This window comes from Pezoporus wallicus, unplaced genomic scaffold (assembly GCF_028554395.1).
Source record: "Pezoporus wallicus isolate ANWC-B61680 ecotype Strahan unplaced genomic scaffold, APGP_CSIRO_Pwel_v1 contig_3486, whole genome shotgun sequence".
NCBI lineage: Eukaryota > Metazoa > Chordata > Aves > Psittaciformes > Psittacidae > Pezoporus > Pezoporus wallicus.
In genome coordinates this window covers 4572074-4594150 of record NW_026642292.1, presented here as the reverse complement: position 1 = coordinate 4594150, position 22077 = coordinate 4572074, and the positions used below count along the sequence as shown (strand labels likewise).

Here is a 22077-nt window from a genome sequence, read left to right as displayed (position 1 = left end):
GGTGGAAAAAAGGCATATGTTGACGCTGGCGTGTTCCTTGGACTTAAGGATTGTAACTGAACTTAAAGTATGACAGTCATTGTGAGGAGATGAGCACTCAAATAACTGAACTTTTTGCCATCAGGAATTTTCTACAGTAACACATCTGTTGTGCTCTGACTGCGCTCAGAAATCTACCTTTCCACTTTCTCATGCTTTTCATATAGAACCCACAAATACCTGTGTCACTGACTTCTTCTGCTGCAAAAAAAGAAAAAAAAAAAAAAAAAAAGAGTGACAGGGTATTACCATAGCTCTGTGTGTGAACTTCTGGTCATATTATGAGTTTTAGCCCTTTGTCCAATTGGTAGAATGAGGAGGTAACAACATAGATCCATGGAGGCAGCAGTTTTGTGGCAGCAGAGCAGAGCTCACCAAGCATAGCATCCAGCACTGTCATGGTAAGTCACCTTATAATCCCTGGAATAATTGATTAAGCTTTTGCATAGCTGGGGATGTCTGCTCCTCCCTGGGGTTGGAAGTTACAATTACTATAGCATGTTGTTGAAGGTTTCTGAGACTGTCCATGCTGGAGTGTGTGTGCGCATCTTCCACCCAAAGCCATGACGTCTTTTCTGAGTCAGATTCTTGTTAAAGGTTCTTGGCAAGAGTTATTGCAGGATCAACATAATGCCCAAGAAGCATGGCTTCTCCTTTCATTGACCTCATCTCCAAGTTACAGGTTTGCAGAAGTATTTTTTTTAAATACAGCTCCATGTTTAATTGTGTCTGATAGATTGCTACCAATACAAAACATTGCTACACACTTGAGCATGTATTGTGAAATGAGTTGTCTAGGGTCACTCAATGAATGACCATAAAAGGTACTTGACAAGAGCATTTTTAAAATGATTTGTAAAGGCACAACTTAACAGAGTTCAGTGGCAAGTTTCACTGTTTTACTTATTATATGGATGAAGCATACAAAGGAAAGATGAGGTAAAATTGAGCTAAAGATGATTGATAGAGACTGAAGGCACTAAGGGTAAGGGAGACCCTTCCATGGTGTCATGAGGTTAAGAATAGACCACCTTGCTTTCAGAACTCCAGATGGAGCTTACATGCGGTTGTATCTAGTCTTAGTCTCGGGCTTGGTCAGTGGTTTGTGTCTAATGGAATATATAAAGGAAACCCAAAGTAGAGTCAAGCTAGAAAGATTTGCGTAGAGATCAAACTCCCGTTGAGTCATGAGGTTCAGAATAGACCCCCTTCCTTTATAAACTCCTAATGGAGTTTAGGTACAGCTGGATCTAGTCTTAGTCTCAGACTTAGTCAATAGTATACATCTAAAGGGTTACAAGTGTTGTTTAGCAGCAGTTTGCAGTTATAAGGTGGATGTTATAAAGTGAGTCAATGGAATTTACTACAATCTGCATAACAATCTATACACACATATATGCACGTGCATATGTAGAGACATATAAAGGTATACCTGTTAAAATCCTCCTTGAGTCAGTGAAATGTTCACATCTAATGTATTAGCATTTCTCAGTGGGTGAGGGTTGAGTCTCAAGGAGTGGGGGCCTTCAGCCCAGGTTCTGTCTTTTGACTTCTGATAATCGCAAACTTAGAGTCTGCAACCTCTGAGGGACATCGCACTCAGCAGGATTGCTCACAGGGCCTCACTTAGGACCACTATTTATAGTGTCACAGGATGATTGTCTTTAATCCTTAGTAAATTTGCATCCTGGCCACAGTCAAGTTGGAAGTTACTAGAAGCAGAAATCCAGGAGCAGTGGTACCATTCCATTCAGCCTGTAATCAGGGAAGGAGCGTTGTAAAGCTGTCAGAGGATGACTCATTATCCATGATCTTGTTTCCCACCTTAGCCAGGAAACAGGAGTCCCAGGGAATGATCAGTGCCTCCCTTCTTAGCCATGCAAGAGTTTCTGGTGTAGTTAAGAGACACTTCACCACCAAACTCATTACACAAAGGCCAAGGCCTGATGGGAATTCCTGAGACTGTGGAGCAGCCCATCGAATGGGACCGGAGGGGTTGGGTGGGAGGGTGCACGACCACAGTGAGGTAGGCTTTTGGAGGAAGGTTGTGCTTCTTTTAAACCTGTTTTAAGATAGGCAGAGTGCTTCAGTTTTGAGAAATCTTGTCAGACAGCACCTACTACTGTGGTGTTGTCACACTTCTGTTTTAAAATACCTGCATATTTTGGATTCTTTTGTGTTCTGAGTGGGCTTTATATAGGTGTCTTTTCTTGGATGGAAGTGAAGAACAGAGGATATGAAAGTTGTAGAGCAGTTACAGATTCTCAGAGCTAGTGGGGTTGGCATGAGAGAAATGGTTATACTAGGTCAGACCAGAAGTACAGTATTTTGTCATTCTGTCTTTGACAGTGACTAAAAGCAGATGCTAAGAGAAAAACTTACTTCCCTAAAATATAGGAGCTCCCTTAGCTGCAGCTGGTATCATTATTTTTAAAATCTGTAGATTTTTCTTCTAGGAGTTTATGGAGGTGTGTCTGGGATCCACAAAGTTTTAGCCCCTGCAGTGGTCTGCGGCAGGGACTCTCCTAGCACAAGGCTAGTCCAATTTGATGCCTGATATTTCTTGTATTGGAAGAGATACAGAACTGTTGGTTCCTATTCAGTTCTCTAAGATACACAACCAGTTAAGTGTTGAAATACTTACCTTTAGTCTTCTGTTATATATGTTGAAATACTTTAGTCTTTTGTTCTTTCTATTGCTGGCAGCTTACATTACTTTGAAGCTACTGTCATCTGGCCACATTCTAGCCTGAAATATTTAAAACTGAAAGCTCAATCACTTCTTAAATGGATAATTTTTTGGGTGCAGTCATATCTATTTACCTCTTCAGCTACTGAAGGAATCAAAATTAATGGGAATCCAGATGATAAATAATTCTTACTATATGCTGGTTCTGGTTGTTCTTTCTCCTTTCCATGGTCTTTATTCAAATGTCTCTGCCATCATTTCTCAGCAGTAGTTGTCACTCTGCTTGATGTCTGTGTTTTCTCTTGGTCCTCTTCATTTTTCTTGTACATTTCCTCCTTTTTATTGCTTCCTTATTCATACTTGCCCTACGTTTTCCCTTAATTTTATCTATTAGTTTTATAATAAGTACCTATTATTGTTAACGAGATAATAACTCCTATATTAGTTAATATAGAAATTATATTAATGCAGTAATACACTATCATATTAATATAATAGATATCATTAATTAATATATGAGTTATCCTATTATTAATTATTAATGTATTGTTGTAGGAGTTATATATTAATAATATAACACTCCTGTTGTTAGGAGTAAAAAGCACTAAAAATAGTAAGTATGGTACTTACCACATGTCAATAATTTGACTTATTATTGGCCACCTTTCTGCTTTTCATTATTGTTCTCCTTAGCTGTAAGCACTTTGAGGTAGGAAGTAAATTGTCCTGTGGATACTATGCCTTACATAGTGGTTTCTGAATTCTGAGTCAGTCTCCTGACATCCATTGTAATACTGTTGATGATGAAGTGAATTTTCCTTCAAAGCATATTCTAAAACTTTTCTAGAGTATAATTCTATTGACTATCATGAATTAATTTTCATGGTTTTTCCCCAAAAGCCATTTTAGAAATTTTCTGTCTATTGTAGGAACAGCAGCAATACTGGTACCAGCAGCACTTGCTTAGCCTGCAGCAAAGGGCAAAGGCCCATGCTCAGGGACAGCAGCAAATGAAAGGTCCAGTAGGGAAGGATGCATCTGAGCAGAGAGCAAAGTCTGAAGAAGGGAAAATGAGTGCTTCAACTCAGCAGTCTGAACCTTCTCCGCTTAATGAATCCCTGCCTCCAGCTTCCAAAGAAGATGAGTCTTCTCTTACATCCACTGAAACTCAGGTAGACTTTGTAAAGTGATGCCGCTCCATTTGTTGTGCTAGATGGGATAAAGAAATAGGAAAATAATACCATAAAATTCTTATGTATACTATGTAACAATAATTAAATATGGTACAGCAATCTTAAGAGAACATTTGCTAAGGCTGCATCAATTTTAAAAAGTAAAAATACATGCCTTGTATGTAGACTTACATAGTCACCCACACATGCAGCGAGCAAGTCCAAGCTTGACTCACTGACACCTTACCAGTGTCCTCATCTTTGTGAGAAACACTTTGTGATACCTAAGTGCAAAATCAAGTACTCAGTAAGTGACGAATGCTATCTTTAAGACACTGTTTCTTAATTCCTTTCTGGCAGTTAGTCAATTCTGACTCTCCTCCTCTCTATGTGTTATAGTTTGTCTGAAAGCTAAGAACTATGTGCAGAATATTTTTGTCAGCATGCCTAATAACAGTTACTACAGAATGAATGTAAGTCATAATTGATGTTTTGAACAGATTATTGTAGGGTAATAGATGACCCTGCAGCATGTGCTCTTCTTTAACTTACAGTGTGTGGGTTCCTACCAAGTGGCAAAAATAATGCACTCAGAGTTACTTTACTTCATCATGAAAAAGCACTGTTGTCTCATTGTATTTGTTGTGAGCAACAAATAACAGATCTGCGTTAATCACTTTCCTGTAGGTAGTTTCTGTAAGAATTAATACCCTAATTGCCATCAACCTAACCTTTAGATTAATCACATTAAGAATAAATAAAATAAAAATCAGCCTTCTAGAAGCTGTGGGTGGCTAAAACTCTGAAATACAGAGTGATAAAATAACGAATACTGAGAAAGTTCTTGTAAACTGGGTAGTGACCAAGTGTGCTTTTCTTCTGACAGAAGGAGCTTTCCTTTACTTATAGCATTTGTCTTTTTCCATAGCTCAATATTGAACCTCCCGATGACCCTGAGGAAGATTTGAGATTGCAGCAGTTGCAAGCAGCAGCAGCTCAATGGCAGCAGCAGCCACATCAGCGGGTTGGATTTCAATATCAAAGAATAATGCAGAAGCATGCCCAGCTGCAGCAGATGGTACAGCAGTATCAACAAATCATGCAACAGCCTCCACACTTACAGGTGAAACACTAAGGAGATGGTGTTTAGTATACTTCCTGGGTAACCTAGTACTTGTGGTCTGCTGGGAAACAAATATTTGAACAATTTGTCATGGTTGGCTCATTTGTCTAGCTACTTTTGCTGCTTGGATAGAAGTCTGTATCCCCTTTTCCTACTGTCGGTTGGCTTCAGAATGAAAAAGTAATTAGCAGATGGAAATGAAGTTTCAGTAGGACGAGAAATACAAGGCTTTACATTTGTCATAAGGTTTTTCTGACATACTGGGTGATACAGGAGCAAAGCTGAACACGGTATTGAATTTACTTAGTTCTGAATGTTTTACTGCTGGAGAAACAGTCCAGAAGAAAGGAAAGGTAAACAGACGACTGCATGAAGTACTTCTCTTTTACAACACTGTGCAGTACAAAAATAAATATGATGGAGTAAACTTAGATGCCAAAAATACGCAGTTAAAGTAATTAAGGAAATCACTATCTCACATTATGTATATCATTATATCAGTGTTGCAACTTTAAGCTTGTAACTAGAAGTTGGTTACTGTATTAGAGAATTGAGTCAGCTTTTCCTGGGTTAGCAGAGTTTGTACATTAAGCATTTCTTTGTAGCATCTGCTAAAACATCTGCTTAAAAAAGCATCTGCTTGTTTAAAAACAAAAAAAACTATTAAGTGTGAACCTTAAAAATCTCAGACAAGATTAAGCTGTAGATATTAGGACCTGTATCTAAACATAGTGAAAGATGGTACCTCATTGAAAGAAGCTTCATTGTGCAAATAAGAACATCTGGCAAAGGCTTAGGGAAAAATACAGTGGAAGCAACTATGAGGGGATCAATAGCAGAAACTGAAATCTTGAGAAATAGCCACATACTGTGTATACTGAAAGTGTGAAGATTGATTTGTGCTTTAGCCGTTGTTAGCATCCAGTAATAATAGAGCTTGGAACGTTTTGATTATAGCTTTCTTCAGCTGTCCTGTTTAAAAAAAACAAAAAGTGCCTTCTGTGTATAAATGTCCTCTAGTCATAAAATGTATAAATGGTCACAATGACATTAGACATCACAGCTGGTGTTCGCTTTTGTTTCAGTCTAGTTCTTTTTCAAGCTTCTGCCCAGGTCAGAAATTGTGATTACAAATGATACTGAAGTATGTGGCTCTGAAAATAACTAAGATGGTATTTTGAAGCTATTCTTTTCTTGCTGTTGCAGACAATGTCAGTGGATATGCAGCTGCGACATTATGAGGCACAGCAAAAACAGTTCCAGCAGCTTCATAAAGATTGGGAGCGATCAATGAACCAACAGTGGCAGCATCAACTTCAAACCTACCCTCACAAAGACCAGCTTCAAGAATATGAGAAACAGTGGAAGGCATGGGATGAACAGATGAAGGTCACTCAGTCCCATCTGCAAGAGAAAGTGAGCTCACTTCAAAATCTGAAGAATCAGTATCCAGCAAATGTTTCACTGCCGCCTCCATTTGTTCCATATTCACAAACCAGTCAAGGTGGCATTCCTATTATGCCTCCAACTTTACCTTCAACTACGCCTCCACTGGTCCCCCCACCTCTCTCTTCTGTTTCTCAGTTATCTAATTCCGCTGTCCCTTCTGGATCCAGTTCTCAAAGCAGTCAATCCACTGAGACACCAAGGCCAGCTCTGCTTCCCACCCCGGGTACCTATGCATCAAAAATGGCTAGTTCAACTGTCTATTCACCTTATCATTCTCAAGTAAGTTCATCCTTTGGCTCTTCAGACCACGGAAAGCCTCAACCTCATCTTAGTAAACAAACTGTTTCTATTTCATCTGAGCAAGGATGTGGGGAACCAAAAGCCACTTCAGCGTCTTCAACGCATGCACCTACCATGCAGGATAAACCTGTGAGATCAGGTGGATTGCTTCCAGATCCTCCCAGATCAGCACGTTTTGAAGGCCCCAGAGGCCCTAGGTAAGGGTGGTTTTGTTGACTTATACGTGTTCCAGGCTACCAGACATTCAGTGATATGTTAAAAAATGAAGCATATATCTTACTCTCAACTCCCTGAGGTTTTATGAAGTGTGGTTGGTTGGTGGAGGTTTTGTTCTTTAATGCATACACACCATGCTCTGTATTTATCTTATTAAAGCAAGGACTGATGCCTTTCACTTGAACATTATCTGGAGCAGAATACTTTTTTCTAGTAATAGAAGGTGTGATAACTCACACTTGAAAGAATGATCCCAAATGAAAAGTGATCTAAGTTTCCAGCATTTTATCTGTGATATTTGGAACACAGTTTAGGAAAATCTAAAGCAAAACTGTTAAAGAATTGTTTTTATATGGTAGCACTTTAATGTAGGCCTTACAAAAGGGATTCAGGAAAGTATTCATACATATATTCAGTTGAATGTACTAACATAGCTAATTACTGGGAATTAAGATGCTACTTATATTTTAGAAACAATAAAAAAATACTGTTTGTAAACCAACATTTATTGCAGAAAGAAATGAAAATTCAAAGTTGTTCATTAGTACATTAACTTCTAGTGTGAGAATTCTGCAGCTATATGATTGTCCTATTTAGTGCACTTTTCCATAGGCTGTTTGATAAGAGAGGTCTTTAGTGCAAATCAGTGGGTTTCTACACATGTAGCATTACTTTTCATTCAAAAAACTATAAACAAGAGAGAGGGAAAGAGGTAAAGATTTGAGCCTTAAGATCCTACCATTAGGATTCTTTGCCAGTTTTAATTTTGCATTACATCATGATGGTCTTGGTTTTGAAGGTTGCTGTCTTTATCTTTTGGTAAGATTCAGTTTGTTCTAAATTAAGTCTGCATTTTATCAGATGGATGGCCTGTTGCCTTAATGTAAAGCTACTCTGAAAGCCAGTGTTCTGCAGGTGTTTTATGGTTTGATGCCTGCTATATAGTTTAATCCAGGTTCTTGGTTTTGGAATGTTTTTCTTTCATACTTGATATCATATCAGGTTGCAAAAACATCTGTTCAATCTCGTCATTAGTTCAAGACAAGTTGATGTGATGCTTACTGAATCAGTGTTGTTCTTTTCAATTGTTTCTATCCTTGTATGCTCTACTAATCTTTACAATCATACCTTCATCTTTATTTCCCTTCTCTTTGCTTCCAAAGTGATCATTCATGAATTATTATTCATTAACTTCTAGTAATGTAATTTATTTATATATATATATATAAAACTTTGAATAATTTTCTACCTTCTAATATTTTGGGGGGGGTTAAGTGTTGTTTCTGGTCCTGGAGAATGGATGGATGTAAAGTTCTGATCAGACTGCTTTCAAGATTAATTGGATGTCTTTTATGTGCCTTACTTAGTGGTGTGCAATGATAGGCTATGGATAATAAAAAAAAAATTACAGAGTGCATGTACAAGAGCTCTGGTACTTAACGGTATTTCATTAAAACTGTAACCTTTGTGCATTCCTATATTGTGATTGCATGACTGTTCTAGGGTTTTATCAAGGATTTCCCAAAAATCTGTTTGCAGTCTCTTAGTGTAGTTAGTAGAACAGAGAATCCTAATAAATTTTTAATGAATTTGGGATAAGGTAAAAATGTATGTTACATGCTGCCATCCCAGCTAAAAAGTACCAGGTAATGACTAGACCTATAAAAAGACACACACATCCTTTACCTCTTTTCAGCAATTAACTTTTCTCAAGAAATTCCAAAGAACTGGCTTAAACTAATTTTCAGAGTTTTGGGGATGAAGTGTGTTTTACACACAACCTTCTAGCTATACCTTCCCTGTAAAGGTTGATCCTTCCAGTGTAAGTATTCTTGCCACTGCCCTTGGTAATTTCTTCTTTTTTTTATTTTCTTCCTGTTCATCTTGACATGCTCCCACCCCACAAAAAGGGAGTTTGCTGTGATAACTTATCAGGATTATTAAAATTATTTGAGGTTGTATAAATGATCCTGTTTTGTAAATTGCTTATTGAAACAGTACATTCTGCAACAAGTCAACCACTGTTGCTAAATAAGTGGTAGTGAACATCCATAGAATGATAGAATAGTTTGAGATGGAAGGGTCTTTCAAAGGTCATCTAGTCTAACCCCTCCTTGCAGTGAGCGGGGACATCTTCATCTGGATGAGGTTGCTCAGAGCCCCAACCTGACTTGACCGTTTCCAGGGGTGGCACATCTACCACCTCTCTGGGCAATCTGGTCCAGCATTTTACCACCCTGATAGTAAAAAATTTCTTCCTTTTATCTAGTATGAATCTCCTCTTTTAGGACAAGGGCTAATGGTTTTAAACTATCTCAGGAAGACATACTAAGAAGTCTGTTCCTAGCTTTCTTGTAGCTCCCCATGCTTTAAGTATTGAAAAGCTGCAACAACGTTTCTCCAGGGCTTTCTCTTCTCCAGACTGACCGATCCCAACTCTCTCAGCCTCTTCTCATAGGAGAGTTGCTCCATCCATCTTGTCATCTTCGTGGCCCTCCTCTGGACCTGCTAAAACAGGTCCGTATCTTTCCTGTACTGAGGACTCCAGATCTGGATACGGTACTCCAGGTGAGGTCTTGCCAGAACAGGGTAGAGGGGGAGAATCGCCTCCCTTGGCTTGCTGTTCATGCTTCTTCTGATGTAGCCCATGATAGGGATTGGCTTTCTGGGTTATGAGCGCACACTGCTAGCTCATGTCCCTCTTTTCATCCACCAGCACCCCCCAAATCCTTCTCTGCAGGGCTGCTTTCAATTCCTTCATCCCCCCAGCTTGTATTGATCCAGGAGTTGCCCCAACCCAGGTGCAGGACTTGGCCTTGCCTTGCACTTGGACTTGTTGTACCTCATGAGTTACACATAGGCTTACTTCTTGAGCCTGTCCAGGTCTTTCTGGGTGGCATCCCATCCTTCAGGTATGTCAGCTGCACCACTCAGCTTGGTGTCATTGGCAAACTTTCTGAGGGTGCACTCAATCCACTCATGTAATCAATGAATTTATTGAACAGTACTGGTCCTAATACAGACCCTGAAGGAATACTACTTGTCACCAATCTCCATCTGGACATTGCATCCACTGCTACCCTGTGGATGCAACCATTCAGCCAATTTCTTATCCACCAAACAGTCCTATCTATCAAATCCATATCTTTCCAATTTAAAGAGAAGGATGTTATGGTGGACCATATCCAGGGCTTTACAGAAGTTCAGATAGATGACATCCGTAACTCTTCCCTTGTCCACTGATGTAATCATGCCATCATGGAAGGCCACTAGGTTGGCCAGGCAGGACTTCCCCTTCATGAAGCCATGCTGGTTTTCTCAGATCACCTCTCTGTCCTCTGTGTCCCTTAGCTTAGCTTCTGTGAGGATCTTCCCAGACGTAGAGGTGAGACTGACAGGTCAGTAGTTCCTCAGGTCTTTCTTTTTTCCATTTTTAAAAATGGGTGCAATATTTCCCCTTTTCCAGTCATTGACTGGGGATTTTACTGAGTGCCATGACTTTTCAGGTATCGTGGTGAGCAGCTTGGCTACTACATCAGCCAATTCCCTCAGGTCTCTAGTATGCATCCCCTCAGATCCTGTGGACATATGCATGTTCAGATTCCTCAGATGGTCACAGACCTGATCTTCACTTTCAGTGAGAGGGACTTTGCTCCCCCAGTCCCTGTCTTGTGGTCCATCCATTCATGAGGAAGGGGAGGAGAGGTTGCCGGTGAAGACTGAGGCAAAAAAAAGTGGTTGAATACCTCAGCCTTCTTGTCCGTTGTTACCAGTTTGCCAGTCGTGTTCATCGAGGGTGAGGCATGCTTTCTTTGACCTTCATTTTCTGGCTGATGTACTTATAGAAGCCCTTCTCACCACCCTTGCAAAGTCCAGCTCCAGTCATGTTTTGGTCTCCCTGACCCCAACCAGTGAGACAGAACTATGAATCTCAATTATCCAAGCAACCTGACTTCAGACAGGGGTTCCTATTTTGTGTAATTTGATTAGTTCTGATCTATCATGTATGTTAGTATTTGAGCATATGCTTAAAGATTGTTCTTTTTTACTAGATCAACCTTGCTAAATACGATTGCATGAATTGTTCTTCATTAGTTTGCCTGACCTGTTTCCCAATATTCAAGCAATAACAGTTGTAGGTGTTCTCAAAAGGAATTTTAAAAGTGATGCAATAAGAATATAATTTGTTTAGGCATATTATCTTTCATGGAACGGGGTGATATCACAGTTTGTTGCCCTTTCTAAAAGGATCTGTATTTAAAGGTTTTTTCTAGATGTCATTCATCACCATAGGTAGGTAGGCTTTTTGCATACTATCAAAACAAAAGTTTAACAAGAATTGTTGATTGTTCCATTAAACAAAAGTTGAAAGCTTTTTTCAAATGAGTTTGCTATCTTTGTCAGTCAAGTTTCAGTCCTGAGAGATTTAAGCCAAATTTCTTTTTAGGGTTACTTAATCTGCAAGTAGCTTAAAACTGGTCTTCAGTGAACAATATTGTATTGAAGAACATGTCTCTGTCCTTCTGCACTGGTTCAGTAGGGACTGATCCTAAGGCACACTAGAATTCATCAGTTAGAAGTGACTTAAGGATGTGTGTGAAATTCTCTTTTAGGGGATTTTAATTTGACATGTCCATTTGAATAAAATTGCCATTATGTTGTCCATAGATTTGATGGACCTCGAGGAAGAGGATATGACAAATTTGAAGGCTCAAGACAGAGGGGGCCTCGTTTTGACTCTCAGCGCTCAGAAGGATATAGGTCACGTTTTGACAGACAGAATACAGATGGACAGTCTTCAAGTAGATGGGGGAGTATCCCACGAGGACCAGCAGCACAGTTTTATACTTCAACAAATTCATCACATGGACATGGTTCCCGACCTGGTGGTTCACGGTGGATGGGGCCCAGGCCTCATCTGGGACAGCAGCAGCAGCAGTCACAGACAGATTCACAGTCAGAAAACAAAGAACCTTTTACAGATGTAGCTGGCAATCAGCAAACTGTAGGCAGAACACAGACGACTTCTGATGCACAGAGTGCAGGTTCCATCGAGCCAGATGAGGACCTGACAAATACTCAACAGGAGCCATCCAAACCTGAAGTCAAAGAAACTGTTTCAGACCCTCCTAAAAAGTGGACGTGGAGTTCACATGATCCTAACCAGCAAGTAGAAGAGTCCAAAGCACCTACTCCACCTATTCAGAACCAGAAATCACCATCCCTTTCTAGTAACCCTGTAGCTTTGCAATCAGGTATTGCAAGAACAGGCGGTGCAGTTACTCCTGTTACAGGAAATCAAGATTTGGATTCACCAGATGGCCAGCTGATTGCTTCAGATAGCACCCAGGGTCCACCTGGACCAGAAGACCGGGGGAAAGGGCCATTTATGCATGAAGATAGAGGCAAGGGACCAGTAAACAGAGGCAGGGGCCAGGGCAGACTGGATGATGGCCGTGGCAGAGGGCAGGGGGATGGCCGTGGCTGGGGAATGGGCCGTGGACGAGGTGGACGAGGAATGGGAAGGATGGATGGTGGCCGAGGGATGGGAAGGATGGACAGTGGTTGGGGAATGGGCAGGATGGATGATGGCCATGGCCGGGGAATGGGCAGGATGGATGATGGCCGTGGCAGAGGGTATGTATACAGAGGCAGAGGGCAAGCTAGGCAAGCATCCATCCGTGGCAGGGGGATGTTCAGGAGGGCAGGCAGCAGGGAAAGGATGCCAGATAGGCGGTCAGGCAGCAGGGAGAGGATGCCAGATGGACAGTCTGGCAGCCGAGAAAGGGGCCTGAGTGGACGGTCTGATAGCCACGAGAGGGTGTTCTCTAGCCGAGACAGAGAGCTACCTGGACGGCCAGGCAGCCGGGACAGGGGACGGGCAGGTAGCCGGGAGAGAGGCTTGGTCAGGCGGGCAGGTAGCCGGGAGAGAGAGCCCATGCGGCGGGCAGGTAGCCGGGAGAGGGAGCCCATGAGGCGGGCGGGTAGCAGAGAAAGGGTCCCTGTCAGGCGGGGGGGCAGTCGAGAGAGGGTTCCAATGAGGCAGGCAGGTAGCCACGAGAGGGGCCCAGTCAGGCAGGTAGGTAGCCACGAGAGGGGTCCTGTCAGGAGGGCAGGTAGCCGTGAGAGGGAAGCAGGAAGATCTGAAACAGGCAATATGGGTAAACCCATTCACCTAGGAGATGACCCTGACAAACTGCCTCCATACCATCGAGATGAGACACTTGGGGGTTCTTGGGGTCATGAAGATGACAGAATGCAGGAGGAATTTCCTTTAGATAGTCAAGATGACCCTTCTTTGGAGCACGAGCAATTGGATGACTGGGAAAGAGAACGATACTGGAGAGATCACAATTCTGATTATCAGGATGATTCTGTAGATGCATATGATAGAGATGACAGGTTGCAGTCCCACCACTCATTGCCTCCACTGTCTCCTCTACCACCACTACCTCCTTTATCATCCGATCGTGACAGACGAGATTCATGGTGGGATGACTGGAAAAGGCCAAGAGAGAGGGAACTAGAGAGAGATCTAGATAGAACTGGAAGATCCTCAGATATTTATGAACAAGATGTAGGCAGAGAATGGGATAGAGACTGGGACATGAGACCTATGGATGACAGAGAAATGGGGAATCATGACATGGATATCCCCCCTCTACCACCATTACCACCTCTTCCACCCCTGGACAGATACCGTGAAGACAGGTGGAGGGAGGATAGGAGCAGAGATCATTATGACAGAGACCTCCGAGAAAGGGGAGAGCTGAGGATTCGAGAATATCCGGAGAGATATGACACATGGCGGGAGAAGCAAGACTACATTCCTGAAAGGACTGACTGGGAGAGAGAACGGCTGTCAGATAGGTGGTATCCAGATGATGGAGACAGACTGCGGTCTTTGGATGATCACTCAGATTCATCCCTTCCTCCACCTTCACATTCCTCTGATATGCTGGGAGCAGATTCAAACCTGGACTCTGACCAGTCCTTGGGAGGAGTGATGGTCCTTAGTCAAAGACAGCATGAAATAATTCTGAAGGCAGCTCAAGAGCTCAAAATGCTTCGGTGAGTTGCCTGGTTGTGCCACTTCATATGGGAATCCCATTCTGTGGAGATGGTGCTTCTTTCCTAATTCATTCCTTTATTTACACTGTAATGGCTTCATTTCTTTTTACCACAGCGTGATAGATAGTAGAAGCTCATGTGGAACAAGTTATTTGGAGTATCTCCATCACAGCTTTTGTGGATGGACTGTTTTTTTTTTTCTTACATAGATGGTTGTGCCTTTACCTGTGAGTATGGCATTCCCTGCTTGTTACTTTCTGGGAAGAATCTGTCCCTTCACTTGACAAATCTTTTTGTTATCCTCAAATGAGCTTGTAGATAATTGCTTTTCAACCTTTTCATTACTGTCAGATGAGCTCACTGGTAATTGCTTTTAATACTTATCTGTCAAGATCTGCATTAATGTGATTCTTAATTCACACACTGGGACCTATTTAATTTTTGGATACTGCTTACTTTTTAATTAAAGCATATGTGAGTTTTTTCTTTTTACAATGGTCCCTCATTTGAAATCCAGCATCATCAGCAGTTTTATCAAGTTTGGTTGATCTTAGTTCTGAGGATCATCATAACAGCAGTGATAACAATCAGAAGGATATGAATGCAAGAGTTCACCAAAACCTTCTTTTAGAAAGCAGCTACCAGACTCCCTAAGGCTTTAGTTGGTGTTTTTATGTCAGAATAAGTAATAAAATATCCTCTTAAAAATCAGAAACATTCCCAGGCTCAGTAAATTTAGTAATATCAGAATGAATGGAGCATGTACTCGCTATCCAAATGTTACTTACATGATTTGTTGCCTGGGTTTAGGTGCATTAAATGTATTTGGACAAAAAAACAAACCAAACCAACAAACCCACAAACAAGCCACAACAAAAACCATCAAACAAACACAAAAAAACAATCCACACATAGGAAAACAAAAAAAAAAAATAGTTTCTTTATTTTCAGTGAATGAGATTTTCCAGAGGAAATTCTGGGAAAAAGAGGAAACATTTTAGAGTCAGAGGTTCATATGGTTCATTTTATGCATGAGTTACTGAGAGAGAGCTAAGGATTGGTGCCTAGTAAAGACAGGGCTTTAATTTAATAAACAAGATCTTATGCTAAAATAATGGGCAATTAAAAGGAATGTTTGGTTATCATTATTACATTTGCATTAAACAATGTTGAAACATGCAGAGACTTTTTGCACTTTTCCTGAAGCTGATTTTTCACTCGTAAAACTGCTGCTAAGCATCTGTCCCATGTGGAAGGCCTTAGTTGCAAGCCAAAATGCAAGGAAAACAATTTTTAAACGGGAGAACTTCTATTCTGAATAATTTGGTCTTTCAGTGCAGTTAGTTAGATTAATTCAACAGGTGTTAGTAGCTGTGAAATCTGTGTGATAAAGCAGTATTGCCAAAAGTTTGGATCAACAGATCAAGCATTTTCAGCTTCCTGACTTTCGCATTGCCTCAGGTTGCCAAGCATGTTTTGCTCTTGACTGCAAGCCAGTGGACTTAGGGACTTACAGACTTATCTTAAAGACCATAGTTTGGGAGTCACTACCTAAGTAAATAATTTGCATTGAAACACTGGAACTAAAACATCCAGGAAGGTAGATACATATACCCGTTGCTAAGTCAGTAAAAAGGGGAAATAGAATCATGATACTGCTGATACTGATTTTATTTGAGTATCTTATTTTATTTGAATATCTAAAAATTAATTACATTGGTACTTCTCATCAGGTTCTAATAAGCAGATGACCTCAGTCTGAAGAGTAGCAACAACTTTAAGGAGACTATTAGGAGAATCACAAATCATTTGCTTATGAGGAGTTATACCAGTAGTGCGATGCATAACTGCTTTCATCTCCTAAAGCCCTCATCTGACTTTGCTTTTACTAAGTATAAACCAGCATACTCTGACCTGTATACTGTTCTGTATTTGTCATCTGGTGTATTTTTTTCTAAGCCAGGTGTGAAGAAGCCAAGTGCTAGCAATTGCTCAGTTTACTCTTTGTATTAACACATTTGGGATCCCTTTCTATGAGCAGAGTTCTCCTTGAGCTAGACACTGAACCAGATGCATTGCAAGTAAGGATGTTGTGCCTACTACAGAGGGATAGCATTCTTCATTGTTCTTTGGGAACTACTTTAATACACACAATTAATATGAACAAAGAGTTACCAGCAATAAAAAAAAAACCTAGATAAAAACATGCAAACAAAAACTGAAAGGAAACCATATTGAATGCAACTTTGTAATCCAGTGGTTGTAGTTTTCACTGCTGGTCCATAGACTATGTATTGGTTGTGTATTAAATAGCATTTTGATATACCTAACAAGGAAACTAAAGTTAAAATCACTGTTTTGTTGTTGGTTTTTTTTTAATATTGGAATCTCTGTTACACTTTGTTGGCCTCAATCCTGTTAGCATGTGAACCAAAGCAAGTCACTGAGCCACTATGCACACGTTTCCAACGGGCTTCTTGTTTGCAGAAGGTGTTGGCAGAAGCTAAAAAAACAGCTTTGCTCTTTACTGTTGAAGTGGAGTGGTTCTGGCCAGGCACAATAGCATAACTGCACGTCTCAGGAAACTTACGCTCAGGAAAGGATGCAGCTAATACACTAAACCCAGCCTCCGTGATTAGGTGGATATGAAACAGTGATTTCTGAATCGTAGTGTTGACCATGTAAAACCTGCTGTGCCCTTTTCTTCTTTGGACTTGGCCCCTGATGCTAGTATATGTAATATGTGGGTTTCACCATGAGTGTTGATTTCTTCAGTTTTTCATTTAAGTTACAGGCTGATAACACTTCCTTGTAATTCATGTGCAGAGAGCAAAAAGAACAGCTACAGAAGTTGAAAGAATTTAAGCCTGACATTTCCACACAGGACTCTCCAAGATCACAGAATACAAGCACAAGGCCAGGTACCTTTCAGGTAAATTAATCTTATGTTAACTTATAACATGCTGGTAGTAATTACTATTAATGTGTAAGTCAGATTAGTTCTACACTCTAATGGTCAAACTTCTCTGTGGAATGCATGTCTAACAGCCCTTACAATCTCATCAATCTTCTGCTGAGGCAAAGCAATTTCTTAGTTTCTTTAGATTTTCCAAAGCCTTTTCTACTCTTTCAGTCCATGATGTCTTCTCAGCATTACCCACTGGGGACAGTAGCACATGAGGTTCAACAGCCTAGATTGCTATGGGATGATGTACAAGGAGAGGTGAGCTCTTCCAAAACACAGGCATAAGGCTCATGAGAAGACCCTCCTTTTCCTTGCCTAAATTCTGATATCTTGCTCTGCTTTTACTACTGTAAGAGCTCTCTCATCTTTGAAGTTAGAGAAACTTGAGGATAGGTCTATCAGAAACAGATACTTCAGGGTAGTGGGCATTAGCTTTCTGTTTGCTGTCTTTATTGGGAATTCCCATTACCCTTTGTAATATAAGGTGCATGGAAGCTTACGTTTACATATTTCCATGACTGCATCTCCTGTTGCAATGCAAATTATTCCTCTGCTGCTTAACCTCCTGGTTGGTTCTGGAAACTCTTCTCAGCTGCTTATATTTGGGGTTTTCGGTATTTCATACCCAGTCAGAAATCAAATGAACTTCTATACTCGTGTTAACTCAGGTTTATAAATCTCTCCTAGAACAAATAAAAAATTTTGTTAAATGTATGTTGAAGGAGATACCTGAGTTGATGCTGGCTTTATTCTTCATCACATCTTAACTCCAGAGTTGCTGGTACCATACCAATAAATTTAGACATTATGACCTCTGAGTCTGACATTTAGGCAGACCAAGCTTTGTTTTCCCCCTCACTTGAGAGAAGTGTTATGTAGTGAATGAGACACTGCAAGTTTTCTTTTAGCCCATATCTTCTTCCTTGTTTACAGTGTCTATAAGGTAAAATAATGGAACAGATTTGCTACCAGGAAGTACAGGTAGGCTGATGCCTTTAGGAAGTGACTTTACTCTATTTTCTATCTCAGACTACTTCACCCATCTGCCTATAGCTCTTCAAACAACTCTTATCTGTCTTGGAATTTCTGCCTTCACATTTCGTATGAGTTTGAACTGCTATTACAAAGTTCAGCTTTGTATCTACAACCATTCTGAAAGTTTTGTTGCATGTTGCTAATAAGGCTGTTTGTAACTCGGCATCTGCTGTGGTGCTAAAAAGACTTTTTGTGACACAGCATGTGGAGTTTCATGTTTCGTTCATGAAGGGTTTGGTTTGGTTTATTCCACTGCACAAGACCTCCCCATTTCTTATGGTGATCTGATCTTGATTTCATTAAGGGGGTTCCAGGTGTTTCTGCTATCTGGGATTTTTTTCCAGTGACTTCCAGAAAGAAGCTGGCTTTATTAATCCTCTTGTGCCTCACCAAGCTCCCTGCATTCAGACCTTTTCAGCCTCCCCACAGACAGTAGGAATCTTTGCAGACAGCAGGAGTCTTTGGGAATAAAACTGCAGACACTTTTAAACAGAGATAGGCCTACTGGAGCTTAAATTGGTAAGGTTATTTTGAAGGAGAAAATAATATTTAAGCCTTCACATAGTGAACAAACACCAAATTACTTCAGGCCACCAGTTCTTGAAATACTGTCCTCCTACCTGCAGCACCTTGATGGAGGTACTAGGAAATGCTTATGATTTGATTACCGATTGCCATTGTGCTTACTGACTTACAGAGGATGAGGGAAGGTTAGTTTACAGAGCTACATTAAAAGTGCTTTCTGCATCTAGGTCTCCTCTCAGCTATCTTCAGAGGCACCAATAGAAGCCCAAGCTATTAAAACTTCTCCTGCTGTAATTATAAAGCCTCCCGTGTTGCTCAGACAGCCCACCCTTGTGACAAGACCAAGTGCCCCACTGACAAGGCCTGCTACACCTATGACAAGGCCACATGCTCCAGTTTCTACTCCAACTGCAACCCCAAGTCATGGTCAGTCTTTAAAACCATCACCTTCTACTATGGAACAGGAACGCTGGGATGAGGATTCTTTCCATGGACTGTGGGACACAAATGAGGATAAAGGAGCAAATATGGAGTATGAGTTGTGTAAACAGGAGTCAATGATGCCTCCACCTGTCTCCTCGCCTGTGAAAGTACCTGCTGTTCACACCTCTGTTGCGTCAGCTGTACCAGTGGCCCTTCCTCCAGTTATTCCACCAGTTCCTAAAGCACCTGTAATTCAGCAAACTGTGGATTATGGCCATGGGCGAGGTGAGTGTATTTGTTTGATTGTAGTGGAGAGCTAATAGACCTCTTAGTGTCTTTCTACAGGAATGTGCCACACCAAACTGTAGATGTTCTGCAGTTGACCTGTAGGCCACATACATTGCAATCTAATGCGAAGCAATGCAATTCTAAAGAGTCTGTAACCTCCAGCCTTGAGTTTAATGTTTTCTTCAGTGCTGTAATAATGAGTTATTTCATGTGGCTATACACCATTTGGTTCATGCCTGCCTCTAATATAAACACCAACTGATGCAATTACATCAATGTGTTATATTTAGATTGATACTGATACTTTCCCTTAATCCCTTTGTAGCTGAGTATGGAAATAACTGTTCTGGAAGGTATTTTGAATTGCTACAGCTCTTGGTATGATTTAGTAACTTAAAGCAAAATGTGACTCATGTTTGCATTATTTATGTACTGTTTAATTTGTGTGAGGTACCCTCTAAACAGGGAGTGAGAGAAAGTCCTGGTATTTCTGAAGGGTGTGCACCCTAAACAGACATTTAACACATGAACAGCAAAGGGCTCTGATTTTTAGTACTAAGCTTATCAAAGCTAAAATTCAACACTAGTTTTTAAATAGAATTAATTTCCCTCATTCTTAGTTAACAGGAGTGGAATCATGTCTTAACAAAGTTCTTAAACTGTAGATTGCTGTTTGAAGAGGTTTTTTTCTCTCTCTAAGGTACCAGAACATGAATTGAAGCCATATTGAATCCATTAAGTAGATGTTTCACTAAAAGCTGTTAGAAAATTATCACTGTTAGGAATTCACAGTTACTATTCTTGACATTACGGTACTTCCATGAGTTTTTTAAACTTTCAGAGCATTTTAATATTTATAATTTTCTGGCTGTGCACGCTACCTGAACTCTTCTGAAAAAGCAGAAGTTCCATTCTGAAGACGAAGTGGTACACATAGTTACAGATAAATCCACTTCAGACTTCCAAAGCCATAGTGATGTGTATTCATGTATAGCTATTTTGACATTATCCATTAACAGAAATTTTGGTAAGTTATTCCAGCCACTTTTAATGCCACTGACTGATTGCTTTTCATGACAACAGCAAGGAAATGGGAGAGGGGTATTTTAAGATCCTAATTATTTTATTATTTTTAATCAGATATAACCACCAGTAAAGTGGAACAGATTCCATATGGGGAGAGGGTAACCCTGCGTCCAGAACCTCTACCAGAGAGGCAAACATTTCAAAAAGGTATGGAGCAGTTGGCTAGCTCTCAGACAGCTCTTAAGAAAAGTTTTAAGGCACTAAAAACATACCTCAAACTCAGTAGCTCTTGTTTACATTAGAACCATTTTATTTTCTTCAGAGGCCCATAAGAATTTCAGAGGAGTAGTGTAGTCAATGTCCTAGCCACTTTAAAAACTTAATTTTGTGGTTTTAAATAGGATTGCATGGTATAGTTGTCTGTTACAGTTTGGAAAAGATTCAATGGCTGAGTGACTCAGTTCTAGCCCTCACATAAGATATTTCTATAGACTTTTCTGGCACTTTTGTTTGTTGCTTTTCCTTTAGAAATTATGAAAAAAATAGAGTATATTTTAGTAGTTTGGATTTCCATGGGTTTCTCCTTTCAGAGCACCCAGGTCGTTACAACAGAGAAAGAGATCGTGAACCTTATTTTGAGCGTCAAGGTAATTCGAACACAGATCATCGGGATTTCAAGAGAGAGCGGGAATTGCACAGGGACCGTGGTTCTGTGGATTATGAACGAGAGAGATTTGAAAAAGACCGGCATCCCCGAGATGATAGGTACATATTTTTAGAACACTGTTGGAATGAATACAGTTCAGGCTGTATTGAGTATCAGGCTGTCCATTTTGCATTTGAGGTGCATGTTCACTTCTCTTTGGAATCTGTAGTAGAAATTCCAGAAACATGCAAGATACTCTTTTGGCAGGGTCCTTCCCACTACAGCTTCAAGGACTCAGTCTTACCGTGACAAGAAAGACCATCCCTCCTCCAGGCGGGGTGGTTTTGAAAGACCACCATATGAACGAAAGACAGATCGTCCAGCATATGATCATGGGCCTTCCGTGTTTGGAGGTACAGTTTCTCGATCTTGAACCCATGCTAGAATATTAGCATAAGTACAGACTTGCAGAGGTGAGGATTAATTGGGAGATGATTAGTTCACTGGCAGTATTTCTTTGGTCAGAATATATAATTTAGGAAGATTTATCTGGGTGGTGTCATGTAGTTTTGTCAGTGGTGGTGAGATCAGGAATGCAACAGTTATCTTCTCTGCTAAAAAATGCCTTCAATTGCAATAGGCTCAAGATTAGACATTTGAACTATCTGGGGTACAAATCTGTGAATTTATCCTAAAATAATGAAGGTCTGCTTAAATCAGCTCAACTGGGTATGAACATCTTAATTTTTTTATTTTACTGAACTAAGAAAACTCTTCTGTCCAAACACTGGAATTTGAAGGTGATCGTAGAAACTATCCTGAGGAAAGGATTCCTATTTCTGCTCCATCAATACCTCGTCAGCCACCACCTGCTCCACGAGTGGAAAGAAAGCCAGAATCTAAAAATGTAGATGATATTTTGAAGCCACCAGGACGGGATAGCAGGCCAGAGAGGGTGAGTATGCATTCTGAAAGCAGCAATCAGTTCCTATTGGGTCTGTATTTAGATAAAATGTGCATGAGTGTAGTATGTTGAGAACAAGCTTACATTTGAGGAAGCTTGAGAAATTCTTGTGGTTCTTTTGCAAATACCTAGGTGTTGTAGCACAG

At 40.5% G+C, this 22077-nt stretch overlaps 1 protein-coding gene across 6 annotated transcripts in view; it reads left to right on the top strand.

Moving 5' to 3' along the window:
- The window catches only part of YLPM1 (YLP motif containing 1), a 39509-nt gene that overhangs the window by 3669 nt on the left and 13763 nt on the right, over positions 1–22077 (top strand). For 4 of the 6 annotated variants that reach the window (XM_057428638.1, XM_057428640.1, XM_057428642.1 and 1 more), the window contains exons 2-11: positions 3658–3900; positions 4829–5023; positions 6230–6969; positions 11657–14059; positions 16886–16991; positions 18812–19292; positions 20436–20528; positions 20912–21086; positions 21235–21380; positions 21735–21922. In XM_057428638.1, the coding sequence (XP_057284621.1) occupies positions 3658–3900; positions 4829–5023; positions 6230–6969; positions 11657–14059; positions 16886–16991; positions 18812–19292; positions 20436–20528; positions 20912–21086; positions 21235–21380; positions 21735–21922 (4770 nt within the window). The remainder of the gene's footprint in view (positions 1–3657; positions 3901–4828; positions 5024–6229; positions 6970–11656; positions 14060–16885; positions 16992–18811; positions 19293–20435; positions 20529–20911; positions 21087–21234; positions 21381–21734; positions 21923–22077) is intronic. The other 2 variants (XM_057428641.1, XM_057428639.1) reach the window with 2 other exon arrangements.